Genomic DNA, 27,135 nt, shown 5'->3' on the forward strand with positions numbered 1-27,135 from the left:
ACTGAATTTTAGGACTCTCTTGAAGATTATGACAACACTGAAGGTTGGTTAGTGCCTGAGGATAATGACTGATATTTTTGTTTCTAAAGGGCTGTGAGATAACAAGTTCATACGGTCCAATGAACAGTACTGTAACTGTATGGAAAACAACTAATGCTTTCAAAGTATCTAAATCTTCATGTTAGGATTCATTTTCAAGAATGAATTAATATACAAACCCATCTGCTGGGTGCAAATTTTCAGAATACTTTCATGAGATGTGAAGAACAGCATCGCAGAGCAGTGAAGTTTTCTAGTTCAGAAAGTTGGTGAAGAAAATCATATGACTTGTTTAAAAACTGGCAGTTTAGCAATTTAAGTAGTAAAACTCCCCCCCCCCATTCTTTTATAAGAATAAAATGTAATGGAAACATTTGCATCTGCTTTGTTAAAATTTGCTTGACCAAATTTTAGCTCTGGCCTGGAATTTCCTGGCTTTGGCAAGCTGGATGATTTTAGAACAGCTAAGGGAGGAGAGGGGGAAATATTTTTCCTTCCAGGGGGCTGAAGGATTTTCTTAAACACATTTGTTAATCCATTTGTTAACATTGTGATAATTCGTCGTCCTTCCCCACCTCCCCTCCAAAAATTGTTTCAAGAGGTTGTAGGACGTTGAAGACTGACTCCGTCTCTGTGCTATGGGGTTTTTTTTCAGCCTAGCTGAATAAAGCTTCAGGATCCAGTTTTTAATTAAAGTTGGTGTTACACATAAGCCTAGTATAACAGGAGTGCATTTCTGTCATTGCATAACTCTTTTGCCTTACCTTATTACAGAGCCTTTGAAACTCTGGGCAGAAGCAAAGGATAGACCATGCCTTTTGAGACAGCACCCGACTGGTGATCTTCCTCAATTAATGCAGAGTAAAAGAAGCTCTGTTTTACATTAGCTGCCTTTGCATTGATGTGACAAAGACATCCTCATGTTTCAGGCTTCGAGCATGGGTGATCTGTGCTTTTTTACAGAGCAGCATGAAACAAGCTTTCTATTTGCCCTCTCATTTTTGTCACTGACAGCTTGGACCAATCCAATTATTTCCCCTTCACTTTAGGGAAATAATGGTACCAGTGCAGGTCAGGTGCTTTTTTGACCCTCTGTATCAGCAGAGGCAGTTATACAACATTCAGTATGAGAAAGATAAAGTTAAAAAGTAGATAGGAGCAATATATAAAACATGCATGTATAAGTAGGTTAGTTAAGAGACCAGTTGAGCAATTTTTTTAGTAGTTAGTTTGAGGCATTGCTTTTCCTGAAGCAATCCAGCATTGAAATGTGCTTGGTGTACTTGTGTCTGTCATTGTAACCTGACTTGAGAGTATTTTCATACACTTAACTTACATTCCTTGTCCAGAAAATAACCCAGCTGTAATGAACTTAGCTGTTCCTAGGTCTGTTCCTATTTAAATTCTTGGGACATGGAAGAGCAGACCAGATCAGAACCACGCTAATTCTGAGGCTTTCCAGCTCACAGTGCCATCTGGAGGGGTTCATTCAAGTTCAGTGCCCTTGGTTATTAGCACTGACAACAGTAGTCTCTAACTTGATACAGACTGCTAAAAAGATGAAGACAATTGCCCTGCATGCTGTTATTCTCACTGTCCTCAGTTGTCCTCTATGGTACTTCACCTGTAACTGTAAATTGTGGTGATCCCATTGGTTTTCTTCAGAGTACTGCACAGGAACGGCTGTCTCTGAAGCTGAAAGACTCTCAAGCTTGTATTTAGGTAGAGACTATAGCATTTCTTCTTTGGAAATTTTCATAGCCTTATTGACATCCTCTAATACTCATGAGCCACTTAAAATCTCCGTACGGAGAGACATTCTAAGGTCTTGCTCATGTTATTTGGGAAAATCTGACTAAGTGCAACATAAAAAAAAAAAAGTAGATTGGAAATACCTCATTCCTGGGTGATTATTTTCTTGTTCATTCAGGCTAATGTTTCCCACTTAGTAAATTCAGCATCTGTTGAATGGAAGAAATAAACTAAAGTTCCATTTGCCTCAATAGATAAGCAGATTGAAAATTGCAAAGAACATTAATTCTTTACTTACAGTTTGGATTTTCAGCTATGTGATATAATATGTTGAACATATTTGCAGGTTACTTGTCAGTTATCTTCTTTCTGTAGGTTTTTATCTCAGGATTTGGAAAGAGATGTGATACTCTCCTATTTGTTGATTAGCAGAATAGAATAATAGAATAGAATCAGTAGACTTCACTTGAAGGATGTCTATTTATCCTCTGTATTTGATAATTTTCCATTCATCTCACTCTCTGTTATCCTTTTCTTAGGCATCAGGAACTTAGAAGATGCAGGCGGCACTGTAAATTTGCCTATACTTCAGGAGTTAGTGCTTTGGCAATGCAACCCTCAGTGCTTAGACCTTTTGAGAATATGACAAAAAGTGACAACGTGCCACTTTATCTCTTACGCAGTTACCAGTTAGCCTATTCAATACCTCTTTAGGGGACGGATGGTCAAGCTTTACAAAATTTGGTGACATAACAACAAATGAGTTTTGAACAGCCTAGGTGAGGCTTTACTGCTTAAATCTTAGTATTGCTGTCTCCCAGGCTCTCTTCCTTATTCCTTTAGAGGGCCTCTTATCTGCTGCCATGGAACATAAAAATGGTACTGTATATTGGAATCATAAACCCAGGTCACAGGTGAAACAGATTACAGCAGGTGTTTTTTCAGTTATCCAGGGGAAGGTGGAATAGATAACCTGAGACTTAAAATCACAGCAGATCTTCAGCTTCTGAATGTTGTCAAAATTTCAAATTCAGGTTGGCCTTTTTGCTTTGTCCCTATTGGCTTGCAAGACACCCAAGTCAAGACTTCATGGGACGTATCTGTGCTTTATAGATGACCAAAACAAATCCCACCCCAGGGCCTTGCTTGTTGTCCTTTGTGTGTCACTGAAAGCCTCTGTAGCAATAATTGCTTACCTGTTCTCAAGGGGAGTAGTGACCTATCATTACTAGGGCAGGTGAATCTTAAATTAATCCTTCGCCTTTTAAGACAAGTTATCGGTCTTAGTCTAAATATTTTGGTTTCACTTTCATTCTCAGTAATCATTCAGAAATTATACCTTATTATCATTCAGTGATGAGGATTAGGAGCATTATATTTGGAAAAGCCTGAGCCATTTTTATCATAGGACTGTTTATGATCTTCCATGAGTTTCATGATGCACCTGAGTGTTATCTTGCACTTGCAGCCACAGTCTATCTGATTCTGGGATATATTGTAGTTAAAACTTGTACAATACAGTTTGCTACAATGCATGTTATACATTCAGACACAGCTTAGAGCAGACTCTTTAGCATTCATTCTATAAGCAAAATAAATACCCCTTTCTCGGCCAAATTTGTGGCTTTTGTGTTGGTGACAAGTCCCAGGCAACACTTGACAATACTATTTCACATCTGCCTACCCTCCATGTGCTTAGTTGCAGACACTGCTCCTGTGGAGAATTTCAGTCTGCTAGATTGAAAGCTTAAGATATGCTTCCTGTTGTTAAATACAACATTTACATTAAAGCACTGAAGCTAGGAGTGTTTGTTAGGCTCACTGGACCTTTTTCCACTGTATTGTGAGACCAGATGCTCAAATAACAAATGGTATTATTGCTACCAAATTCTGTTTTACAAAACAGGATTGCATAGGGTCTTTTCAGTCATGCAATAAGTATTAAATCGCAAAACTGGTGTACAGACCGTTGGCTTCGTATCTTAGTCATTTACTATGGTAGTGTATTGGTTTTATGTGGCAAGGTTTTGGTAGTGGGGGGGGTTACAGGGGTGGCTTCTGTAAGAAGCTGCTGGAAGCTTCCCCTGTGTTCGCGAGAGAGCAAGCCCATACCAGCCGGCTCTAAGACGGACCCGCCGCCGGCCAAGGCCGAGCCAATCAGTGATAGTGGTAACGCCTCTGTGATAACATTTTTAAGAAGGAAAAAAAGTTGGGAGTGAGGAACAGCCGCGGGAGGGAGGAGTGAGAACATGTAAGAGAAACAAGCCTGCGGACACCAAGGTCAGTGAAGAAGGAGGGAGAGGAGATGCTCCAGGCGCCGGAGCAAAGATTCCCCTGCAGCCTGTGGGGAAGACCCTGGTGAGGCAGGCTGTCCCCCTGCAGTCCAGGGAGGTCCACGGTGGAGCAGATCTCCACCTGCAGCCCGTGGAGGACCCCATGCTGGAGCAGGTGGGTTCCCGAAGGAGGCTGTGACTGTGTGGGAACCCCGCGCTGGAGCAGGTTCCTGGCAGGACCTGCGGATCTGTGGAGAGAGGAGCCCGTGGAGCAGGTTTTCTGGCAGGACTTGTGACCCCGTGGGGGACCCACGCTGGAGCAGTGTGCTCCTGAAGGACTGCACACCGTGGAAAGGACCCATGCTGGAGCAGTTTGTGAAGAACTGCAGCCCGTGGGAATGGCCCACGTTGGAGATGTTCGTGGAGGACTGACCCCGTGGGTGGGACCCCACGCTGGAGCAGGGGAAGAGTGTGATGAGCCCTCACCCTGAGGAGGTGAAGTGGCAGAAAATAACATGTGATGACCGTAAACCCCATCCCTGTCCCCCTTGTGCCACTGGGGGGGCTTGGTGGAGAAATCCGGGAGTGAAGTTGTGCCCGGGAAGAAGGGAGGGGTGGTGGGAAGGTGTTCTGAGATTTCATTTTATTTCTCATTACCTTACTCTGGCTGATTTGTAATAAATTGAGCTAATTTTCCCTAAGCTGAGTCTGTTTTGCCCGTGATGGTAATTAGTGAATGATCTCTCCTGTCCTTATCTTGACCCGCAAGCTTTATGTTATATATTTCTCTCCCCTGTCCAGCTGAGGATGGGGGAGTGATAGAACGGCTTTGGTGGGCACCTGGCGTCTAGCCAGGGTCAACCCATCACAGGTAGGCATTGAGAGTCATTTCAGAGAGGTTTCTCATGGTTTCTCTTCATTGCTGCCAGGACATGCTGCTCTCTAATGGTTAGCTTGCTATCCACCAGGACTCTCAGGTCTTTTTCAGCAGAGCTACCAGGCCAGTCAGTCCCCAGCTGTTACTGTTGTATGGGTAATTCCATCCCAGGTGCAGGACTTGATGTTTATCTTTGGTAAATCTCATGCAGGTCTTGTTGGCTTAGTCTTCTGGCATGTTGAGGTCTTTCTGTGTGGTGGTTCTTCCTTCTGGTGTATCTGGCTTTCCTCCAGTTTGATGTCATCCATGAACTTGGTTAAGGTGCATGTGATTTCATCATCCAGATTATCTATAAACATACTGAATATTATTGGACTGCCAGTTTGACTTTGAGCCATTAACCACTGCTCTAAGCTACAGACAGGAAGATTCAGACAGAAGTCCTTGTCTTCTTACATTGACTGAGTGATCTAAAGATGACCTGGTCTAGTACAAAACATTTCTCACTGGATACCAGACTGTTTGAGAAATTCTGACAAAGAGCAAGTCCCCTTCTGTGAGCAGGACATGTTCAGGTGAAGTTTAAGCAGTATCTGGAACATCTTTTGAAACGATAGTAGTTGAGAAGTCAAGACCATAATGTAGATCTTAATTCATGCTTTTATTGTACAGTGTAGAAATGAAAAAGAATAATTACTGCCTGTAGCAGCTTCTCTGAGGTTCCTTTTTGTTGTCAGTCTGTAAGTTCACAACTCATGCTTCTATGCTGCTTCTTTAAATACAAGTTAAGAAAAGAAATAGAGATTTTATACTTACGAGGAGCTATGAGAGATGAACAGTCCCTGCTCTTTCTGTAAGAGCTGCCTGTGCAGCACTGAATTTGAGATGTAAGCATTCAATGTTAGTAAGTTAAAATTTGAAATTAATACATGAAATATAACTGTACAACTATACTTGTACAGGATATGCTACCTATAAACTTCTTGTCTTAGCAATTAGAATTTGTTTTTTAAACAGTAAGTACAGCAAATATTGGTTATCTTATTTCATAACAGCCTTCTTCAGAGGCACTGAGCAATTTTAATTCCTGTTAACTCTGAAAATGAGACTATCCAGATCTAATACATTGTCTCAGAATGTTAAGGAATAATAAGCAATCATAAGGCAGCATCCAGTTTTTTCTGTTTTAAAAAGTCTTTTATGCATGTGAAGTAAAAATATAGCTATTTATGCTTTATAACTGTAGCTTTTTAAATATTCATGGATTTTTTCAGTATTTTCTTGTGCTGATATATGGGCAGTGATTAAATGTTGCAGCTTTTGTTTGGATATTTTATATATTTTTTTAAATGCTTAAGAGGAGATTAAGTTTTGCATTCTGTTGGAGCCAAATTTTATTTTAACATGCACTTCTACTCTAGAAATAGTTCAGTCAGACCATATTTGAAATTAATCAGTGGACAGCGTATCCCAGCAATCTAGATTGCTGGCACAATTGCCAAGTGTCAGAATGTGCTGAAGATAGCTGAATAAATAAATAAATAAACAATGCTGCTGTTGTAATTATAGCAGTGCATTAACTATCATAATTGACACGGTTACACAAGTAATCCCCACCACTCTGCAAGTCAGTTCCCTTCTGTCTCAAGAGTATTTAATTCCTAATAGTGGTTGATTCTCCTCCACTTTTCTGACTTTCTGCCAGTTGGAGGATATCAGCATTTAAAAGCTAAGGTAATGTTGTACCAGGTGTCTGTAATTTTGCTGCAGTCTGTGATGCGTGATTGGTGCTAGTATTTTTGGGGGGATTCATAAGTAGAAAGAAATTATAATTAGAACCAGATAAATAAATATATGCTCTAAATATCTGAGTTCTCTGGTGCAATTGTTTTTTTTACTGTGGGAAATTATTTTGAAAATTATACCCATTACTTATCTGCACGCTGCTCTGTTGTAGTCTTGTGATTTTGAATAGGTGTTTTTCTAAGAGGCAGCATGTCTTGTGCATCCACAGAATTTAGTGCTAACATCCAACGACTTCCCATTTTTCAGTCTAATGGGAAGCTGAGCACCTGTTGTAAACGGCACTTCTGAAAATAAACATGTAATTCTTCCTGCACAATTTTATTGTAGGTTGTTATGCATTAAAAGGAAAGAAACATAGTTTCATTCTCAGAGTTTAGCTTAAAACTTCAATTTATTTATTACAATTAAGAATTTAATTATACAATGGATATTCAATAGAAATAATTCAGACAATAAACATGGACACCATAATACAATTTTTTTATTGCTATAAAGTGGACACATCTGTTTCCAAGAGTGTTGCCTTTTTTTGCCTACAAGCAGGACTTGAAAAACCTATAAGCTGAAAATTGCAAGGTGTTAGGTATTTTAGATGGAAAAGCTGAGAGACAAGGATAAGGAGCAAAATCAGCTGTTACTCACTACCAGAAAACACTGATGGAATTTTTAACAGGATTCAATACTGCTTGGAGGATCCAAGGTCTTATCAGCATGATGGGAAAAGCTGGAGGCAACATGCTGGCAGATAGTGAAAGAAGACTTGCTCTAGATTGGTTTTCGGATGTGCTAAAACCTATGGTAAAGTTGCATCACAGCTGGCTATGTTCCTGATGCCTTCCCGGGGTAAAGTGCTCATTCTCTATTGCTCCTTGGAGATGGATCGATGCAGAGAGCCTGTTCTGAGCATCCTTCAGCTTCTGTTTTTGGATCCTTCCTCTTCCATGAGTAACATCTGTGTTTACATCTTTTCTTCTTCCTTGCAACTTTTGTAACTTGACAGACACTTGATTTTGAATTGTTTCAAAACTGCAGATTCAGAACTGACAGAAGCAGGGTTAAATTCTCCACAGACTTAGTTTTCGTGTTATCAAGCTGATATGCCTGGAAGACAGGTGTGGTGGATTGACCCTGGCTGGATGCCAGGTGCTCACCAAAGCCACTCTATCACTCCCCTTCCTTAGCTGGCCAGGGGACAGAAAATATAAGGAAAGGCTCGTGGGTTGAGATAAGGATAGGAAGATATCATTTACCAATTACCATCACAGGCCAAACAGACTCAGCTTGGGGAAAAAAAATAATTTCATTTATTACCAATCAAACCAGAGTAGGATAATGAGAAATAGAACCAATTCTTAAAAACACCTTCCCCCCCACCCCTCCCTTCTCCCTGGGCTCAACTCCACTCCCGATTTTCTCTACCTCCTCCCCCCTCAGCAGTACAGGGGAATGGGGGTTGCAGTTGTTGTTTCTGCTGCTGCTTCCTTCTCAGGGGGAGGACTCATCACTCTTCCCCTGCTCCAGTGTGGGGTCCTCTTTCCATGGGCCCACAGGTCCTGCCAGGATCCTGCTCCAGCACGGGGTTCCCATGGGGTCACAGCCTCCTTTGGCCATCCACCTGCTCTGGTGTGGGGTCCTGCACAGGCTGCAGGTGGAGATCTGCTCCCCCGTGGACCTCCCTGGACTGCAGGGGGACAACCTGCCTCACCAGGGTCTTCACCACGGGCTGCAGGGGAATCTCTGCTCCGGCGCTTGGAGCACCTCCTCCCCCTCCTTCTTCACTGACCTGGGGGTCTGTAGGGCTGTTTCTCTCACATATTCTCATTCTCTCCAGCTGCTGTTGCGCAGCAGTTCTTTCCCCTTCTTAAATCTGTTATCCTAGAGGTGCTATCACCATTGCTGATGGGCTCGGTCTTGGCCAGCGGTGGGTCCCTCTTGGAGCCGGCTGGCATCAGATATAGGGGAAGCTTCCAGCAGCTTCTCACAGAAGCCACCCCTGTAGCCTCCCAGCTACCAAAACCTTGCCACACAAACCCAATACAACAGGGTAAAGGAATGTATAGTTGTATCAGCTTGTATTTGTTTCACATTTTGTTCACACTGGAAAAACAATTTTTGGGGAAATACAAAATCTGGAAGTGTTTTTCTGTTTTAATGAAAGTTTTAATTCTACCAAATTTATTTTCCTTAGTTTCCATGATTGCTGCTCGAAGTTTTCTTGCTTGTCATTGAAGTGTAGATAGATCCTCAACTCTAGTTCCCGAGTCCCATTTTCTGAAGGAATTAGGTATCTGAGACTCCCCTGTCTTGATGTAAGCATCAGAGAGTATTTGTTTACCAGTAGCTTTTTATTATGCTGCTTCTCTCATTTCTAGTTTTTTAAATTTGATTAAAAATGTGAATTTGAAGCTATGTTGCATTAATAGCTGGACAGTTTTGTGTATACATGAATGTGCAGAGTACAAAGTGCTATCATTTGTGCGTGCATCTGCACTAATAGTGTAGTGTAATTTATTTCCAAAATATTAAATACTCGTACAGAAATTGTCAGTTGAGAACTTGTGTAATATAAAAATAGAGCAGTTTAGTTTGCATATGCATTTAGCTTTCATATGTGCCCATCTTCAGCAACGTTTAAACAGAAAAAAATAAGGTCTGTTTATAACTGCCATGGTAGAGTTTAATCTGTTAATTCTGAACAAGTGAGAGTCGACAACTTAATTTTGAAAGGAGAGAAATCTGGCATACCCAGATGCCTCAGCTAAAATATGCAAAATGCTTGAGGAGAGACCCAGAGTAATTCACTTGTCCTTGAGCTACACATCTAATTTTGTAGACAAATAAAGACTGTAAAGCTGCTTTTAAAAAGCCAACTTAACTTTCCATTACAGAAGGTTTCAATCAAGTTGGGGAAGAGAGTTCTTGACCAGTGGCACTACATGTCTTCCATTATTTAAAAAGTAAAAAATGTGAAATCTCAGTAGTTGCATTTGAAATCAGGTTATCTGTTTTATGTCATTGTGGCATTTGGACAAATTCTGCTTGTCTTTTGGTTAAATTGAAAACTATTTTGTTGAGGTAAATTTACAGTTTTAGCAGAATGTAGTAATGTCATAAAGAGACAAATGGAACCTTCACCCTTCTCATTTTTAAGAAGCTAAATCTATGCTTTTTTTTTTTTCTTCCTTAAACTTTGAAGTCAGGAGGAGACTATCCTTTCTTTTCCTGTTCAGAATTTGTGGTGTTTATAAGCTTTAATAGAGTTTTGGTGAAACAATGAAAGTTGCCTATTTACAAAATAGAAAAAAAAAATCATGAAGTTGAACTAACTAGGGATGTGGTAGGGAGGAGTTAAGTATTAAATACATAGGTGAGCATATTTTGCTCAGGAAATCTTCAGGTCCTCCTCCTGTAAACAGAGCAGGAGCCATGTGCCAAGCTGTCAGTCATCCTAAGAATGGAGAAGGAGGCTGAAGAAACCCATGAAGAAATACAAATAAAGGGATGTAAGCATAAACTAGCCAGAAGTCAGCAGTGATCTGTCAGTGATGCGTTTATTTAGATTGGGGCTTCTCAGCTCTCTTGGGGCCAGATGAGAACTAGAGAACACTTCAAGTGACAGCTCACACTGTAACCGGTGACTGGGAAAGAGGATCCATGTGTCCTGCTTGATTTGCATGTTGCTGAAGAGGTTGGATGGAAGCCTGGCTTTCTCGATTGGTGAATATCAGGAGCAAACACGCTATCTTTTCTATAGATTTTTCTTAAGATTACAGCAGATTTATAAAAAATACATGATACTTGGGTATTAGTTGATGTAAAAAGTATTTAAAGCTTTAGGATCTTGATTTGTATGCTTTATGTTGGAGCTACATTTATAAAATATATTGTAGCACTTAATTAATGTTGGACTCTTCAATTTGAAAATAATGATCTTTGTTTCCAGATATCATTGGTAGGATCTGTTTAATTTTGAATTTTAATTGGTAAAACCTGTCGTGCTTGCTTTTTCTTATTTGAACAGAAATTCTGTTCTTGTTAAGAAAAAAATATTTTAAATGGATTTTCTTGTGTAAACCACTATAAAGTGATTAAAAGTGATAAGCTCTTCAAAAGGCAGTGTCTTACAGTATTTGAATAGCTTACATACTAATTGGTTTTTCAACTGTGTGCCTGGCTCACCTGTGACTTTTTGCTCATCAGCATGTTTTGCTACAAGGTAGTGTATCTTTTAATTTGCTTATTGTTTGTTTTTAGACTATTCCCTCATTATGTATTTTGCTATTTCTTTATGATGTTTTCAGTAACTTGATCTGCTTTTTCAGTTGTAACAAACTTTTAAAAAAACTTTGTGATACTTGCTGGAAGAGAGATTTGCTTTTATCTGTCTCTGGTATAAAATTTAAAAGTAATTTCTGTAAATTATTTTTGAGGTATTTGTTACTATAAAATTGAAAAATGAGATCAGAGGTTATTTCATTCTATTTGTCTTTTATAGTGACATTTGTACCTTTACCTTTGAATGTTTTGATTTCTAGGTATCAATCTGTGGAACAGTAACTTGCTAGTATGAAACTGAAAAGGAATTCATTAATAGATTGTTGTTTCACATTTAAGAATTTTTTTAAGGTAAACTATGTAAACAGAAAAATAATCTGAATGTGTCTTAGATATGCAGCATTAACTTCCAACTTGTTTTCAGCAGTGATTAGTTTGAAGCTTTATGTAGAACAGCTGGTAAGCCTTTGTAGTGGATGTCATTAGTAATAAAGAGGAAAACTTTCATCTTTAACAAGATTTTGTCTTCTATACAGCTTGCCCAATTTAGGCAGCGGAAGGCGCAAACCAATGGTCAAAATGGATCAAAGAAGCAGAAAAAGAGGAAGAAAACAGCAAACATCAAAGATGAAGAATCAATACGAGATGGGATTGATACTGATCGATCTCAAGGTGATGAAACATCCACGTGCAGCAGCCGAAGGGGAGCAGCTGCTACTGCTGACTTTGCTATTATCAGGACTTTGCATAGTGGAGAAATTATCAAACACAGCCAGACTTACACCATTGAGGTAAGTTTGTCTCAGGCTGTAAACAGTTACTTTTGGGGAGGGAAAAATAGTCCATTAATTTTGAGAGTGGAAATGAAAGAATTATATGCGATTTTGGATATTATTTCCTTGCCTCCTCTGCCTGTCCTTAATATGTCCAGAGAAGGCACTTTCTACCTGCCTGCTGGCATCATGTTTTCTGTCGTAATCAGTGTAGTGTAGATTATGGAAAGTTTGTTGGTACTGCTGTACTCCCTAAATGGGCAAAAATTGGTTTTGTTTTATTGCTTCATTTTATGCATTTTGTTTTATTAAAAGTTTACAAATTGCAGTGGATTTTTGATCACTGCAGCTACGGCTAGAGCAAAATGCAAAACTAAACATCTTTCTTGTATCCATAATGTAATTTGAGTCTTTCTGGTTAATGAGGAGGAGGAATGAATTTAGAAAACACTACTTAGAACTGGATGTCTTACGAGACTGATAAATAGATACTTTTACTACTTAATGAAATATAATCCTGATTGCTAGTGGCTGAAAGTACATGCTCTGGAAAAGTTGTAAGAGGCCCCATGTGATATACACTGGCACTCCAGTTCTGAGTGGACATGAATTCACATAACGTAGTATGTTGTTCCAAATATGAGGGACAAGAGATGCTGATGTTATTTACAGAATAGCTTATTCTATTTGTGAAAGCAGTGCCTCTAAAAGGATGAGTGGCATTCTGAACAAGCAGGTCAATGCAGAATCCCAGCTCTGTGCATGTGAATGCAGTCTTTTCTGAGAGATGTAGTACAGATGAGCACAATGCATTTTGACTTGTCAGTCCTGTGCTAGGATAGACCCTTTGTAACTATTTTGGGTCCATAATCTCATTTCCTGCAGCTGAGAAGTAATAGAGAAATTACACTTTTAAAAAATTTCTTGCGTTTGTGTTAAAAAAAAAAAAAGTTACCCTGGTGGAGGGGCAGACCAAATCATACATGTGAATAAAAACTTGTAAAGTAATTGATCCATTTATTTTACAATTTTAAGCCTACAGTATGTCAGTATACTAGATATTTTGAACTTCATGAAAAGCTACATAGTAAAGGCATGTATCTATACTTAGCAAGCTGGTGTGAGGGCTTCAGAACTGTTTGTAGTAACTCAATAAAACTGTCTGTTCCACTCGTAGCTTTTACTGGAGGAGGTAGTAAATTTTTTGAAGAGTATTTGAATGACTGTTTTCATAGGTGAAGGTGAGACTTTTTTGCCTTCTAGGAGAAGAGAAAGGTGTACTTTATGAAATGCAGCAGGTTATCTACAACTAATGAGAGAGGACTGTTAGGGCAGAGCACTGTTTAAAGGGAATCACTTAAACTGTTGTTTTAACTATTATAGTCTACATAAATATGTAACTGTATGAAGACACTTTCTTAACTAAATATATATTGAAGTATATCATGATTGCATGTTACAGATGGACTCTGCTGATGTACTTACTCTCAGTCAGGGTAAATATCTCTACTACAATTGGAGAAACAGGGTAAAGTACAGAATCATAGAATAATTTAGGTTGGAAGGGACCTCCAAGGTCATCTAGTGCAATCCTGTGCTCAAAGCAGGTCTAATTAGATCAGGTTGGTCCTAGTAGCCTATGTTGGCTTCTGAATGCTAACAGTACAAGACACAGATGATTTTAAAAATGGAAAAAATACCTACACTGCAGTTGCTAAAGATTGCATACATAAATATATTCTTAAGATTGAGTACGATTTTTATGAGGTCTGCCTTATTCCCAAAGCAGCTTAACTTAAGTTTAAATAAATAAGTATAGAGATGCATAGGGGGTTTTGGTATGTTGGGGTTTTTTTGTTTTGGGGTTTTTTTTAAATGTAGCTTTAAAAAAAATAAGTATGGTGATTAGTGTTTATTTGTAATTTGACTATCCTGAATTACTCATGTCTTATTGACTTCCAAAACTGTATTCACTTCCACCAAAAAAAAGCTGCTCCCAATCGGGAGAGCATTTTTCTTTGTTACATGTTGTCTGTGGCCTGCTTATTCATGTTAAATAAGTAATTGGTATTTTGGAGTTGGAAAATGATTGCTAAAGTCTCTATCTGTGCAGTATTAATAGAAGAGGAAAAATTCTGAAATAGTTTCAATGAATCTTATAACTTACTGATTTTAGTCTTAAAAGTGCAATGATTTGGTCAGAGAGCCTGTATTACAGTAATTGGATTAGAGCTTGCTTAGTTGAAATGACAGCCAATGTAATAGGCAGTTTCAAGCTAATCTGTGCAATGGAGAATTACAGACAGCTTCTTTGAGCTGTTTGCTTTTTCACCCAACATTAAATCTTTATAGGCTGCTGTGTCAAAAGAGTAAGGCAAGGTTACTGGAGGCATCATGCAGGATTATTTTCTAGCTAAATTTTGATTCCACTTACTTATTTTGTCCTTTACTGGAATTCTTATTTAGAATTGTTCTTTCTGTACCACAAAATAGACTCAGAACATCTGACTTTACTGCCCATCTATCTAAAAATCCTGACTGAGCTCTTTTGTGGTAATTTTGTGGGTAGCAGTTTATCTCCCTGCAGTTTTTCTAGTATGATTTTTTAGTCCCCAGTGGAATTAGCATGTCCAAATGCAAATAACAGAGAGTTCTCTTACTCAATATGAATAACAGAAAGTGAAATAGAGGTACGCCTCTGGGAGCTTATTCCCTATCTGAAGTTAGAGGAGTTCCTTTTCAGAGAAGGCAAAAAGTCTGTTTAGAGAATTCAAAGTTATTTTTTGCAGTCATCCCTTTCCCTTTTTTTTCTCCCTGTCTTCCTAAGGGTGGGTTCCTCCATCCCGTGTAATCCCTCAAGTTACAGAAACTAATTCAAAGAACTCTGGAATAACTATCATTGTTTTGTACTGTCCTTATCTATTCCATTTTACCTTCTGTCTGAACTTATTTGTAATTCCTATAAGGTTTTCCATCCTCTATCAGAGGAACAGTTTTATTTGCAAGATATATTAGAGAAATGCCAGTTGGTATTTCTTGGTTAAAGTCTCTGGATCTTAACTTGTTTCGTGCTAAATGCTTTTTGTCTTCATCTTACAAAGAGAATAATATGTTGAGTTTCTAGTTGCCTTTGGTTTTTGTCTTCATTCTGTTGCACCCTGATATCTTTTGGTCTTGACATCCATAGTGTCCTTTTCCATATAGAAGTAAAAATAATCTAGAAGACACAGCCGAGGAAGTAAATTGGATCAATGAAACTCCTGGGTTTAGGATTGCTTCTTTTTGTGACTTCCTGCAATTAAATATGGAAGAAAGCAAAAGCTACTTCCAGGGTAAATAATTGCTGAGAGCACCTTCTCTGAGAAGTCTTGAAGCAATGCATCAGAGCTTGCTGCTTTGCGAGAATGTACTAATGCCAGAAAAGCAAAAGAAATTAACCTGTGGCACAGTAAAATTGTCCTTGAGTCACCTGGGTAGTAAAAGCTATTATACAAAGCTTCTTAGAAAAGAAAAGTTAAAAGTTCTGTGATGAAGAATACCTGCTAATTGACTAAGGTTGGATTAGTAACTCGTCTTTTGTTTTTCACAGGACAAATCCATTTGGTAATAGTTTTAGAATAGCTTAACTGTTTACTCAGGTATGTGATGAAGTGTGTTCATTGTTTCATTTCTATAACTTACACCAGTTGCTAGTGCCAGAGATTTGACAGGAAAAGAACAGAAACAGAGTAAGGAGGAGACACTGGGTAGGATTCTTGAGAACTAAGGAAGAAATGTGACAGAAATATGGAAACATAAGCAGTGTGGAGAAACAGAGAGGACACCTCAGTGAGAAAAGGTATAGGTGATGAATGTGGGTGAGGCATTCCTATGATAGAAACATGAAAGCAAAGAGCAACCAAAGGCTTTGACTAGAGAAGAGATATTTTGGGATGTACAGTACGATGGAGGTTTTGAAAAAAAGGGTGGTTAAATAAAATGTAGTAAAAATTAGCCCAGTCACTTCAGATAATCTAGCATCACTTGAAAAATGTTTTGAAATTGGAGAATGAAGGTAAACAAATGTTTGGAAGTGGTCTATTCAGTAGTAAAGTCAGTGCCTCGAGAGAAGAGAATAGGTTCTTAGTAGCATGTGGTTCTGACTGAAGCCAGTCATCTTTCCATTCGCTGCCTGGCCAAGAGATTGCCAAGATATCTTGCCAATTTTTCTTGATATGTAAGACAACCTGTAGTATGATGCCTTCCTTTCTCTCTGTAAATACTGATATATAGTAGATTTACTGACACAGAAATTACCTGTATTACCTAGTCTTTGCAGATTTACAGAGTGTTTAGATTAAACACTTATAAGGCCGTTATTACCAAAGAATAAAAACCTAATTAAATCCTTAGGTTACCTCTCTGCTGATGATGTTTTCTGATACAGGAGATTTATACACTGAAGAGTGGGCTACTTTGCTGCACATTATGTTCAGATTTGGCAGTGGTTTATCTCCACTATTTAAATCTGATTGTAGTCAATTGGTTTGGGTCATAAGTTACCAGAGAATACATTTCTTTGAATTGAATGGGTTTTGGATTAGGAACTAAGAAAGGCATGGTGAGGCAATGTATAAGAATAGCACTTCAGAATGTTCTGCAAGTATTAAAGGCCCATAAAGTTCAGGATGACCTAAAGAGAGGGTTTCATGACTGGGATTTTCAGTTTACATTCTCTTTGCCTCCCTTACTAGTCATGGTCCTCTTAATTAGTCTTACTCAGGTTTGATTATCTTTGGATCGCTAGTGACCCATGTGAAACTGGCCACGATAAAATAACTTGGTTTTGCTTCTACCACTGGCTAATACATGTTCAAGAACGAGTCCAGAATTTTGTAGTTAAATTTTTGTAACAGTTTACACTAAGGTCATTAAAAAGTCAGTAATTTACTTCAGGTGGAATTCTGTTCCATGAATACTCAGTCTTGGTTCTCACCCTTTAATACTCTCATCCATTGCAATTTGAGTAGTTTAGTATTGGATGTCCATTCTTGCAAAATGTTTTATTGTCACCTATGAAAGTTTTCTAAAGAAACATAAAAATCACTTTTCAGTTCTTGTGGCCAATTTCGTATATGAGTTCTTTTGTGAATCCTGTGATAATGTTGGGCGTCCAGTGCTGAAGAACGTGACTTCTGAGCAATGCTTAACTGCATACAGAAACAAGTTATTCTGAAATGGACCTCCTGTGTTTCACAGGCTGATTACTCCCATTTTTTGTATCATCTTGCAGTATTTCCTCTGAAGAATGTATACAGATGAAAGTGTTTTTAATTTTCTGAATACTTAAGCATTATCATTAAAGGTACTACCTTTAGAGTTGATTGAGATACTTAAAACACACTGAACAGACACCTCAAAGACTCTTTATAGGCAACTATCAACTACGTTGTCAGTGAAGAAAATATTAAATAAAAAATTAAAACATCTTGCCAGAAGAGAGCATCTGTTTGTAGCAAGAAAATGCTGTGGGACATGGGTGGTAGAATACATGCAAACTAACAACCTGAAGTCAGAGTGTGACAGAAACCTATTTCAGATTCCATAAAATATTGAGCGAACTGATGAATAGCTTTGTTCGCATTATCCTGACAAAAGATGTTGTGTTGTTGCTAACTGTGTGTATATATATGAATTTTTTGAAGTATTTCCTTTTAAACTGGACCCCAGTGGTTCAGACAGATGAGTTGTGTAAAACCTAATTACTTCTATTGACCATAAAAGAATCGAAGCATATGGAATGGATGGCTTAATAATAGAAGGAACTGGATTTTGAAATAAGGTTGGTCAGGTCTTAGGAATAGAACATAGCTGCTTGGAGAACAATATAAGTGCCCATAAAATGTTGACTACTTGTAATGTTATTGATTCTGACAGTAAAAGAATAGCATTAAGTCTTACAGTGTTGGAGTCTAATGTGTGAGCTCATAGGATTTAAGTGTTTTTAACTGATTTTTAGCAGGGTTTGGATGAACCCCTTAGCATAGAAGGCAGATCCATTTAACTTGTGTTCATTTGGCCATCTTTCTTTGCTTATCTTCAATAAATCCCTTGCCAAAAATAATTGGTCTTAACAGCCAAAAAACTATCTAGATACAGGATTGAAGGAGATACTTTAGAAGGATTATTTATGCTGCTAACAGATACTGCACACTTAAACTGATGGAGCACTATATGGTTCTTGATAAGTTTTAAAAAATTATTTTCATTTTTTTTTACTTTAGATTGGTATTCAGGAAGGAGAAGCAATACACTCATTTAAAAAAAAAAATCTCATATCTGGCCAAATTACCATAAAAAATTAGAGAATTATTTTCAGTAATCACTTTCCTTAGGGAACTCATATTTTCTCACTCTAGCCTAAGCATCAATCTACAAGTTCTTGGCCTTTTACTATGATTATCTACTAGGTTTGAGCTTATCCCAGGATCTAAACATTCATTTATCAACTTTCTTATAAAAGGGGCTGTTTATATAATTCAAAAGCATTACAAGGAAAAACTATATAAGAAGTCACACTACTTTTCCTTGTTTTTTGCATGTTAAGAAGTGTATTTCATGCACTGTATAAAGAACTTCAAAAGTCATTAGATCTAATTAAATATGTAAATTTATAGGAATACTTCTGAGCTTCTGTAGGAATACTTCTAATCTTTCTTTGTGAAGTCTTCTGAATTGGAACAAACCATGAAAAATTGTAGGAGGATATGGCCATACATTTGTTATCTGTATTATGAAAATAAGTAAGAATGTGGTTTTCCCTGATTTTATTCCTTCTGGAGGACTTTGTCCTAGACCAAGGACATAGATTACAAACGATATGTGAAATGAATGTGTGTGTGTGTGTATGCATATATATATATATACACACACACACAAATATACACATAAGTAAAATTTGTGTGTGTGTATGCATGTATATAAGTATATATAATATGAATAAAATGTATATTTATATAAAAATTAAATGTCATTAAGTACTAATTGTGTATTCCATGGCAGAAACACTTTTGTCACCCTGTAGGTTTACAACATAATTTTGATTTCTGTTTCAGTTTGTGGCTTATTTTTAAGGTGGACTTTTTTAAGATCATATGCACTGTATGAATTTTAGCTTCCACATTTATATTTTAAGTTAGTTTTGTGTACTCTGTACATAAAATAATACCCCTTTTTTAGGTTAATTACATTGTGGAGCTACATATTGGATTCAACATATGTAGAATTGATGATTTGGGGGTTATAAAAACTGCAGAGCTCCAGTAGGTCTGAGTGGCAGATTTCTTTTAAAATAAATACAAAACAAAACGCAGTTGACAGTTCCAAATTTTACTGATGTCTACTGATGCAAACCTGACTATGTTCCTTTGAAAATAAGCCTGACAGAATCTAGTGTAAAATGGAGACTGATTTAATGTAAGGCTGGCTAAAATTAAGTGAATTTTGAAGAAGCCCTATTATGTACATTTCATTTTTGCTAAAGTAGTTTTAACTCAAAATTACACTTTTCAAGTTCAAAAGGGTACTTGCTTATTCCCCAATAGTGGACCTTATGTAGATAATTTAAATATTTTGCATATTTTCCTACTAACATCTTGATTTTCAAATCTGATACATTGTATGTAGTTCATCAGGATACTCTATATTTAATTCAGGCATCTTCCATGGTATGTTTATGCTCACTTTGTTAAGGCTTTGTTCCTTTAATTGCTCTAATTCATTAGATCACAAGTTTTGAGTCTTTGTCCTTGTTCTTCCTGATCACTTTTACCTTTCCTTGGTTTCCATGGAAGCTGAAGGAGATGATGAGTATTTGCTTTAAAATTCTAGTCAATGTCAAAAGTCCTGCATGTATGAAAATGGCATTCTGTATATGATGATGTTCTTAAGCCAGCAAAATTCCTAATTAGGTAAAATTAATCTATCAGAGAAAAGCCCTTTTCTTGGTACTCCTTAATTTTTTTTTTTTTTTAAAGAAATAAGTTACATTTCCAAAATATTATTTTGTACCTGTACGCTATATTTTCATTAGAAGACTTTGTCATGTAATTATAATGTTTCCATGATCATAGTTGAAGAGCAAAGTAACTTTTTCTTTTTTAAAGCTGAGATTTCAAGGAAGTGAAGGTGGCCTTCGCTATATGTATTCTAATCAAATTCATGGATACCTTAATATTTTCAAATATTATCTACATTCTCAGAAACAGATGGAAAATGTCTTGTTTAATATTTTTAGAGTGCCATCATTGTAAATATTTTAATATTTTATTTTAGCCAGAAAGTGAAATTTCCACCACAGTAGAAGATTACAGTTCTGAGGTAAGGCTGAAGTAATGCTTTTCCTAACTTTTCTTTCAACTTTATTTTACATGTTTACTGCAATGCTGTGCATTGTTTTTCAAAAAGAGAAGGAAAGAAAGAACAGATGTGATATTATAGACAAAGCTGTTGCATGTCATTACTGGTATGAGTAATGTACCACTAAAGCAGGCATTATGTCAACTATGTAATGGGATGGCTACTATAATCAATAATGTAGTAGATACATGAACTTTTGTGACAATGTCATCGTTACGGTTGTATTAATGCTTCATGTTGCCATTGGAGTTGCGGCTGTGCATAATTTCTACTAATTTTCTGTGGGAAACTATTTAATAAGTTGATTACATTTTAATGAGTTCCAAAGCAGCTGTTGCTCAGCAACTGGCTAGTCTGCTGGTGGGAGGTGGTGAGTGATTGCCTTTGCATCGCTTGTTGTTTGGGGGGTTTGTTTTGTTTTCTCTCACTTATTAAGCTGTCTTTATCTCAACCCATGAATTTTTTTTTTGCTTTTGCCCTGCCGATTCTCTCCTCCATCCCGCTGGTGGGGGAGTGAGTGACTGACTGTGGAGGGGGGGGCTTAGCTGCTGGCCAAGGTCAACCCACCACACGTTGGCAGCTACTACTCATCTCTGTCACATCGAAGGGTAGTAGCATACATGGAACTTCGGTCTTGCCAAATAAAACGGTTTGTTAATGTTTGTAAGGAGTAAACTACCTCATGCATAAGTGTGGGTCAGGAACATGCTTGCAAGAAATAGCCATGGAATATCTACAGTAAATATTTAGTTTAAAAATCTAGTTTAAAAAACTAATTTTTCATGTATCAAATAATCACTTTCTGTAGTGACAATCGGGGTTTTGTTTTGTAGATCTCTGTGCTAAACGCTTCTGCAAAACACACCCCAGAATCTTAAACTTGGCAATGAGTAAGAGGGGATGAAGTAATCAAATGAGTCTCCATTGCTGAAGTAAATTTGGTTTAGAATACTTTGTTCCTCTATTGATTTAGCCTTTTGTAAGAGAAGGTGACTATGCCTTAGAATAACTATTTGTTCAGTACTACTATTATAGCTGCTTATTGTGAAGCCTAAGGGAATATACACGGCAGACAATGTGTCCCTGACCTGTCGCATCACATGGTGCAAAAGTAAAATCGTTAACGCAGTGGGCAGTCTAGACATACCCTGAAAACTGGAAAGACTTTTGTTTCCCAACTTAAATGCTCTGTCTTCACTTGCCTCTTCTCCCAGCCTATTCTCTTGACCAACTCTCTTTTCTGTCCCTTAGTTTTTTGTAAATTCTTCCCTTCTATGTAATAGCTTCTGTCAATCTTTTCACCTTCCCTTGCCCATCCCCTTTTTCCCCTTGCTTGGTTTCTTAGCTCGGTCTTACAAGCTTTTTAGCCTGTTTCTATTATTCCTTTTCCTTCCTCAGTCATTCTGAAGTCCAGTTTCTTTCCCAGCCTTTCCAACTTCATCCAAGCATTGTTTCTCCTTCTGTCTTCTTTTAATTTTTTTTCTCCCTCTCCCTTGAAAACCTCTTCTCCTTTATTCCCTCTTCTTATGTTGGGGTCCTCCTAATGTTCAGCTCAACTTGTCCTAGATAAAAGCAGTAGTGTTTTTTTCCAACTTCTCTCATCAAATCCTGGTTACAGTTTCCTCCATAGAGTTGGTCTCAGGCTTTTTAGTTGAATTCTTTTCCTGTCCCCCTATTCCCCAGTTTGACACCTTTCTCTCCCACTTCTTCCTCTTGTCCTTATTTGTAAACACCCTCACTTTATTCTGGCATGTTGGGAGAAGGCACTTGGGGAGTACAGGGAAAACGTTCCCTTACATTAATTATTGGCTACTTTCAAATACAGAATACGGAACCATATGGACCCTTGGTCTGGTCAGTTATGATTGTTTCTGTGGCATGGGTTTTGTGATGCAAATTTTAAAAAAAAGTATCTGAGACTGGTGCTTTTGGAATTGAAGATTCCAGTGCAGCTGTTGGAGTGCTGTAAATGAAAGAAAGAAAAAATATTTTTGTGGAGGGATAGGTGCAAGGGCTTGAAGCAAACGCTACCTGGGGAAAAAAATCAGTTTAAAGATGTAGTGTTTTTCATAGATAAAATGTGGTTTATTTTGTCCAAGGAATTAAAGTAGCAAAGAACAAAAAGAATCTCAGTTTGCTTTATGTATGGTAAGATGATAGGGCAGTATGTGCACACAGTTTGCCATTGAGAGTGTAGCAAATACACTTTGGAACAACTGCTGTGACCTTACTGCACCTTTTTAGAATGTGCATCACCATGGTATGTGATTACTATTAAATGGAACATGCAGTATGTGAAGAATGAACCCGTGAAAACAGTTGACAGTGGCATTGATGTTCATGTATTTTTACAAGTTAGAGATATTACATATATAATGAAATACGACTAAGAAATTTTGATCACTTCTGAGGCTGTAGGAAGCAGTGTTGGAGACTAATTGCAGAAGCTCAAGAAAACACATCTTTGCACAAGGAGACAGAATACAGAAAAGATCTGGCATAGTGCCTCATGCTAATTGTCGATATGTTCTGATTTTTAGTATTTTGTTGTTAGTATCAGTTGAATTCAAAGCTCATTTTAAAATGAATTTTCACATCTAAACCTTTAACTTCACTCTGCTTTATTCTTCAAAGATTTCTGTAGGTGCCTACATTTGGTACATTAGGGACCAATTTTCCATCTACTAAAGACAACAGAATTACAGCCAGACTGCCTTCTGAATGTACCTTTTAAAAACCTGCAGATTTCCTCAAAATTGCAGATTTCCTCAAAAATGCAATGACAGATGCATTTCTAGGCACTTCTTGTATTCAATCTTGCAAAAAGACTTTTTACCTTCCTGAAAGTTATTTTCCAAGACATAAGTAGGCAACACAAAATTTGTGTCTAGTAACGTGATACTGGATCTGGTGAAGAGCAAACTCAAGTGATGAGAGTTGCTATCTTAATAAGCTCTTTTTAATTCCAGTTCATTACAATTGTCTGGTATCTGCAATGAGGAAACAACATGCTTAGGAATGCATACATTTTAGGAACTGAATTTTCAATATGTTTCATATCAGCTGTAATGTTACTTTCATTATTAAAAGTTCTACTTACATTCATGGCCACCCTGTAAATAAAGCGATCTGAAGCCTTTTCAGTTGAAGAAGGTGAGAATAAGTTAAATTTTGTCTGTAACAGCGTAATGATGAAGTTGTATGAAATCTTGAGCTTACCTTTCTTTCAGATACTTGACAACCTTTTTGGAAAGCTAAGAAACCACACATTTGTAGAAACATAGGCCTGTTGATCCATCTTTTCCCTCATTGATTAGAAGAACATCTGTATTTTTCTTAGTGGTTTTTTTTGTCAGAAATCATGTTGAGATTGAGGCTGTCATGTTCAAAGTGAAATAGGTCTTAAGTAATTTGTTTTGTTGTAGTTGGTAAAATAAGTCAGATATTTTTAATTCTTCTGCCCCTTCTCTTGAGGAATTGGATAAAATTCAGTGATAAGTATTTCCATCTTTAGGAGACTTAACAGACACATAATTATAAGCCAATACAGTTGTCTAAGCAAAGTTGAAAGAACCAGTGAATGTTTATATAAGAATTATTGTTTTGAAAGAATTTTACTGTAGATAACAGTCTTTTTTTCAGTTTGTTCTGTCACCTCTCTAAATACCTACACTATCAAAGGTAGTAGCCAAACTGGAGACTGATAAGTCCTTCATATGACCAACTTGCCTTTTGTAACAAATTACTCAATTTGAGCAAGAATGACACCTACCTGCATAGTCTTAAATTAAATGATAATGGTGATTAGCTATTTAAGGTTATGGTCTACACTTAGAGCTAAGGGAAGTTAGGTTTTTTCCAACAGTTAGAATTTTTTGGTTTTTTGTAACTCTGTGAGGTAAATTTGCCCCCACGTATTTTCCAGATGTGTCAGTTTTCCAGTATAACTGAAAGACTGTTCCACCTGATTTGTTTTTTTCCTCTTATTGACTCTCTTACCCATTTGCAAAGTGTACTTCTGAAAAGATGGTTAATATGAAGTCTACAAAGTTGGTGATTTTTTGGAAATGTTAATGAACTTCTATACCTCAACCTTAACCACTATGTAAAGAAATCTTACCTTGGGTGCTATTAGTAATTAGAAAAGTATATTAAGCCATGATATTTTAAAAAGCCATGATATTTTAAAAAGCCATCAATTGTTATCCTTCAGAAGTTATTAACCTTAGTTATATTATATGATTGTAATTAATTTCATCACAAACTGAAAATGGTTTTTGTTGATGGAGTATTAAAAAAAACACAAAACAACTGAAATTCATTTTCCCAAATTGGCCTAGTTGCTAATTTTAGCGAAGTTTCATGTAGTCAGTTGTGACATAACTAGAAAACTGAGGAAAGGCTAAGAACATTGCATAAGACAAGCAGTGTGGGAGGTCCAAGTATTAATTTTTGTGAAGGAATCAGATGTCCAAAATGTAACAGAAAAGGGGGGGGAGAAAACATGAGGTAAAATTGTGAATCCATTCCAGATACTTCTGCATGTTTCTACTACCAAATCAAAGCACTTTTTTAGTCAGAAGTCTGCTTGCCTTTCTGTAAAAGGTTATATTCTTTTCATGCATTAAGGTATTTTCTACATTTTTCAGTGATTGAACAGTATGTATTGATTTCTGCTGAGCATGGATTTGCTAATTATAAAGGGAAATCTCTGTGATACTGGCATTAACGTTATAAGCAGTTACACATCATATATTATTACTGCTGTTTTGGAGGTAAAATTTCAGGTCTTCCAAGGTCTAAGGAACATTAAAAGGGATACAGTGATTTCATAAATTTAATCCTGACCTCTGGTGGCTATTGTTGTGAATCAGTGCCTTAATTCAGTCGTGGAAGTTGGTTTTTCTTGTGTTTCTCTGGAAGAAGATTCCTTTGTCTTAAGCATATGTGTTTACTGATGCAGTATAAATTATACGTTTATTTTTAGCCAATAGACTACAAATTATATTTTCCTTTATATTAGTAAATACTATTTCTGTGAATTATTTTGAAAATACAAGCAAGGAACAAAAATCAGAGAGAACGTCCTTTGAGGGACTTCCATAACTGTCACTTGTTTCATATATTTCGTTCACCAAAACAGTTGCTCCTGGGTAGCTAATGTATTGTAAAATTTAATTTTTTCTTACTTTGTGTTTATTTATTTATGCAGTTGTCTTCAAAGCTCTTGTTACTCCCTGCTTCCATTATCTTAAAATGCTCTGTGGTTTGATTATTTCTTTAAATGTTTAATTGTTTGCTGGGGTATGTAATTGAGCACATCATAAGGTATTAAGGCATAAGGACATGTCAGTGTTAAAGGTGAACTGCAAAGCTTTAAAAGAAGAAATTATAAGGATGTACATCAATAGTATTTATGGGCTTGCAGAAGATCTCTATGCAGGTAAACTGCTGGGGCCATGAGACAAAACACAGAAGTCCGATAGGCCTTGCGTAGACATCTGTTAACGCTGAAGTTGGTGTCTGGACTACAGCCTTCATATATTGCAGATGAGTGAGAAATTAATCTTAAACTAAGATATTTTGAAGCTAATAACTCGGCCCCAACTGTCTGTCTGCTCTGACTCAGCAGAATTTCTGTCATGCGGGAAGTTGCCACGCTGCTCATGAGGCCCCCATCAGCGCAGGACCTGGCTGCTTTTTCCGTAGATTACAGGGCAGTTTGTTATCTTGTCATGTTTCAACTTGCACTTTACCAGAAGGCATAAGGCATTTGAAAGGAGGAGGTATCAGATGAGAAACAGCACGGGCTACCGTGTTGTTGTGGTTCACTTCTGTGATGTCTAAGAGCTGGGCTCCTGTGAAATGAGGCAGGATTTCTGAAGCTCCAGATAGTTGTTCTGAATGTGTGTAGCAAAATCCCTTTTATAAGTAAAAGGTCTTTTGTAGAAATTTCAGCTGCTAAGGAGTCTGGAACATCTAATGAGATAAGGCTTTTATGTCTTTCCATAAAGCATCTAAGAGTCTTTGATTGTTGCACACAGAAATGATTCACAGGAAGAGAAGCATGTCCACTGTGGTAGCTTGCAAGAATCATACACTACATCTTTATCAATTAAGCCTAAATAAGATGGAAGTTAAAAGAAGTATTCCATAATAGAGTTTCTATTAAACTGCTAGTGTTATTAATCTGGGACATGTGCCAAAATCTGAATAAAGAAATTGGTGCCAGGCACTGTGTAGGCACTTGTATGTCTGAATGTAGAGCGAACATCTGGCAATACACAAATGATGTGCAGTGTCTCTATGAGTTGCCTGGACTGCTGTTTGCTGCAATTTTCTTTATTCCTCCTAAAATAAGGTGGTAATCTCACTGTGGTATCTTCCTTTTTACTGAGGAAGTCAGGAATTGAAAGGGCACTGTGTCAGCTCTGCAAATTCTTGTCTAATGCAGGTTTATTCATTCTCTTAATTCAAACTCGATGACTATTGATCCCATTTATAACAGTGTTCTTATTGATTTTCTTAGGCATGACAGTCCTCTGTAAATAAGCCCTGATATAGACTATGGCAGATGTCTGAGCAATATACCTTTTTTTTAATGTAGACGTAGTATTTAGGTCTGAAATGCTATGATGCCTTTCCATCTCTAATACCATTATTTTTGTTTTAGGCTCTGATATAATAAACAGCTCTGAGGGGAAACACAGCTGTTCTTGCTTTCTTATTTTAAAAGATTGATCTGCTGTTTTAAGAGCCTGCCTGTCAGTTTTATGGTTACTCACAAGTACCCAGCATGTTCTTTTCATTTGGATATATTATTTTTTTTAAACCTGTAACTGCTACTTTGGTTTGTGCTTGCCTTTTGGAGATTCGTTGTTACAGGTTTGCACAGTCTGTAGAACCAAAATTCTCATAGACGCTGAAAGGGGTTGCGGTGTTA

General features: G+C 37.3%; 1 protein-coding gene across 8 annotated transcripts in view; it reads left to right on the top strand.

The window, feature by feature from the left end:
• AKAP9 (A-kinase anchoring protein 9) overlaps positions 1-27,135 on the top strand; it is a 124,800-nt gene that overhangs the window by 16,513 nt on the left and 81,152 nt on the right. For 7 of the 8 annotated variants that reach the window (XM_075049036.1, XM_075049064.1, XM_075049054.1 and 4 more), the window contains 2 exons: positions 11,559-11,813; positions 20,109-20,153. In XM_075049036.1, the coding sequence (XP_074905137.1) occupies positions 11,559-11,813; positions 20,109-20,153 (300 nt within the window). The remainder of the gene's footprint in view (positions 1-11,558; positions 11,814-20,108; positions 20,154-27,135) is intronic. The other variant, XM_075049096.1, reaches the window with a different exon arrangement.

This window comes from Buteo buteo, chromosome 2 (assembly GCF_964188355.1).
Source record: "Buteo buteo chromosome 2, bButBut1.hap1.1, whole genome shotgun sequence".
NCBI lineage: Eukaryota > Metazoa > Chordata > Aves > Accipitriformes > Accipitridae > Buteo > Buteo buteo.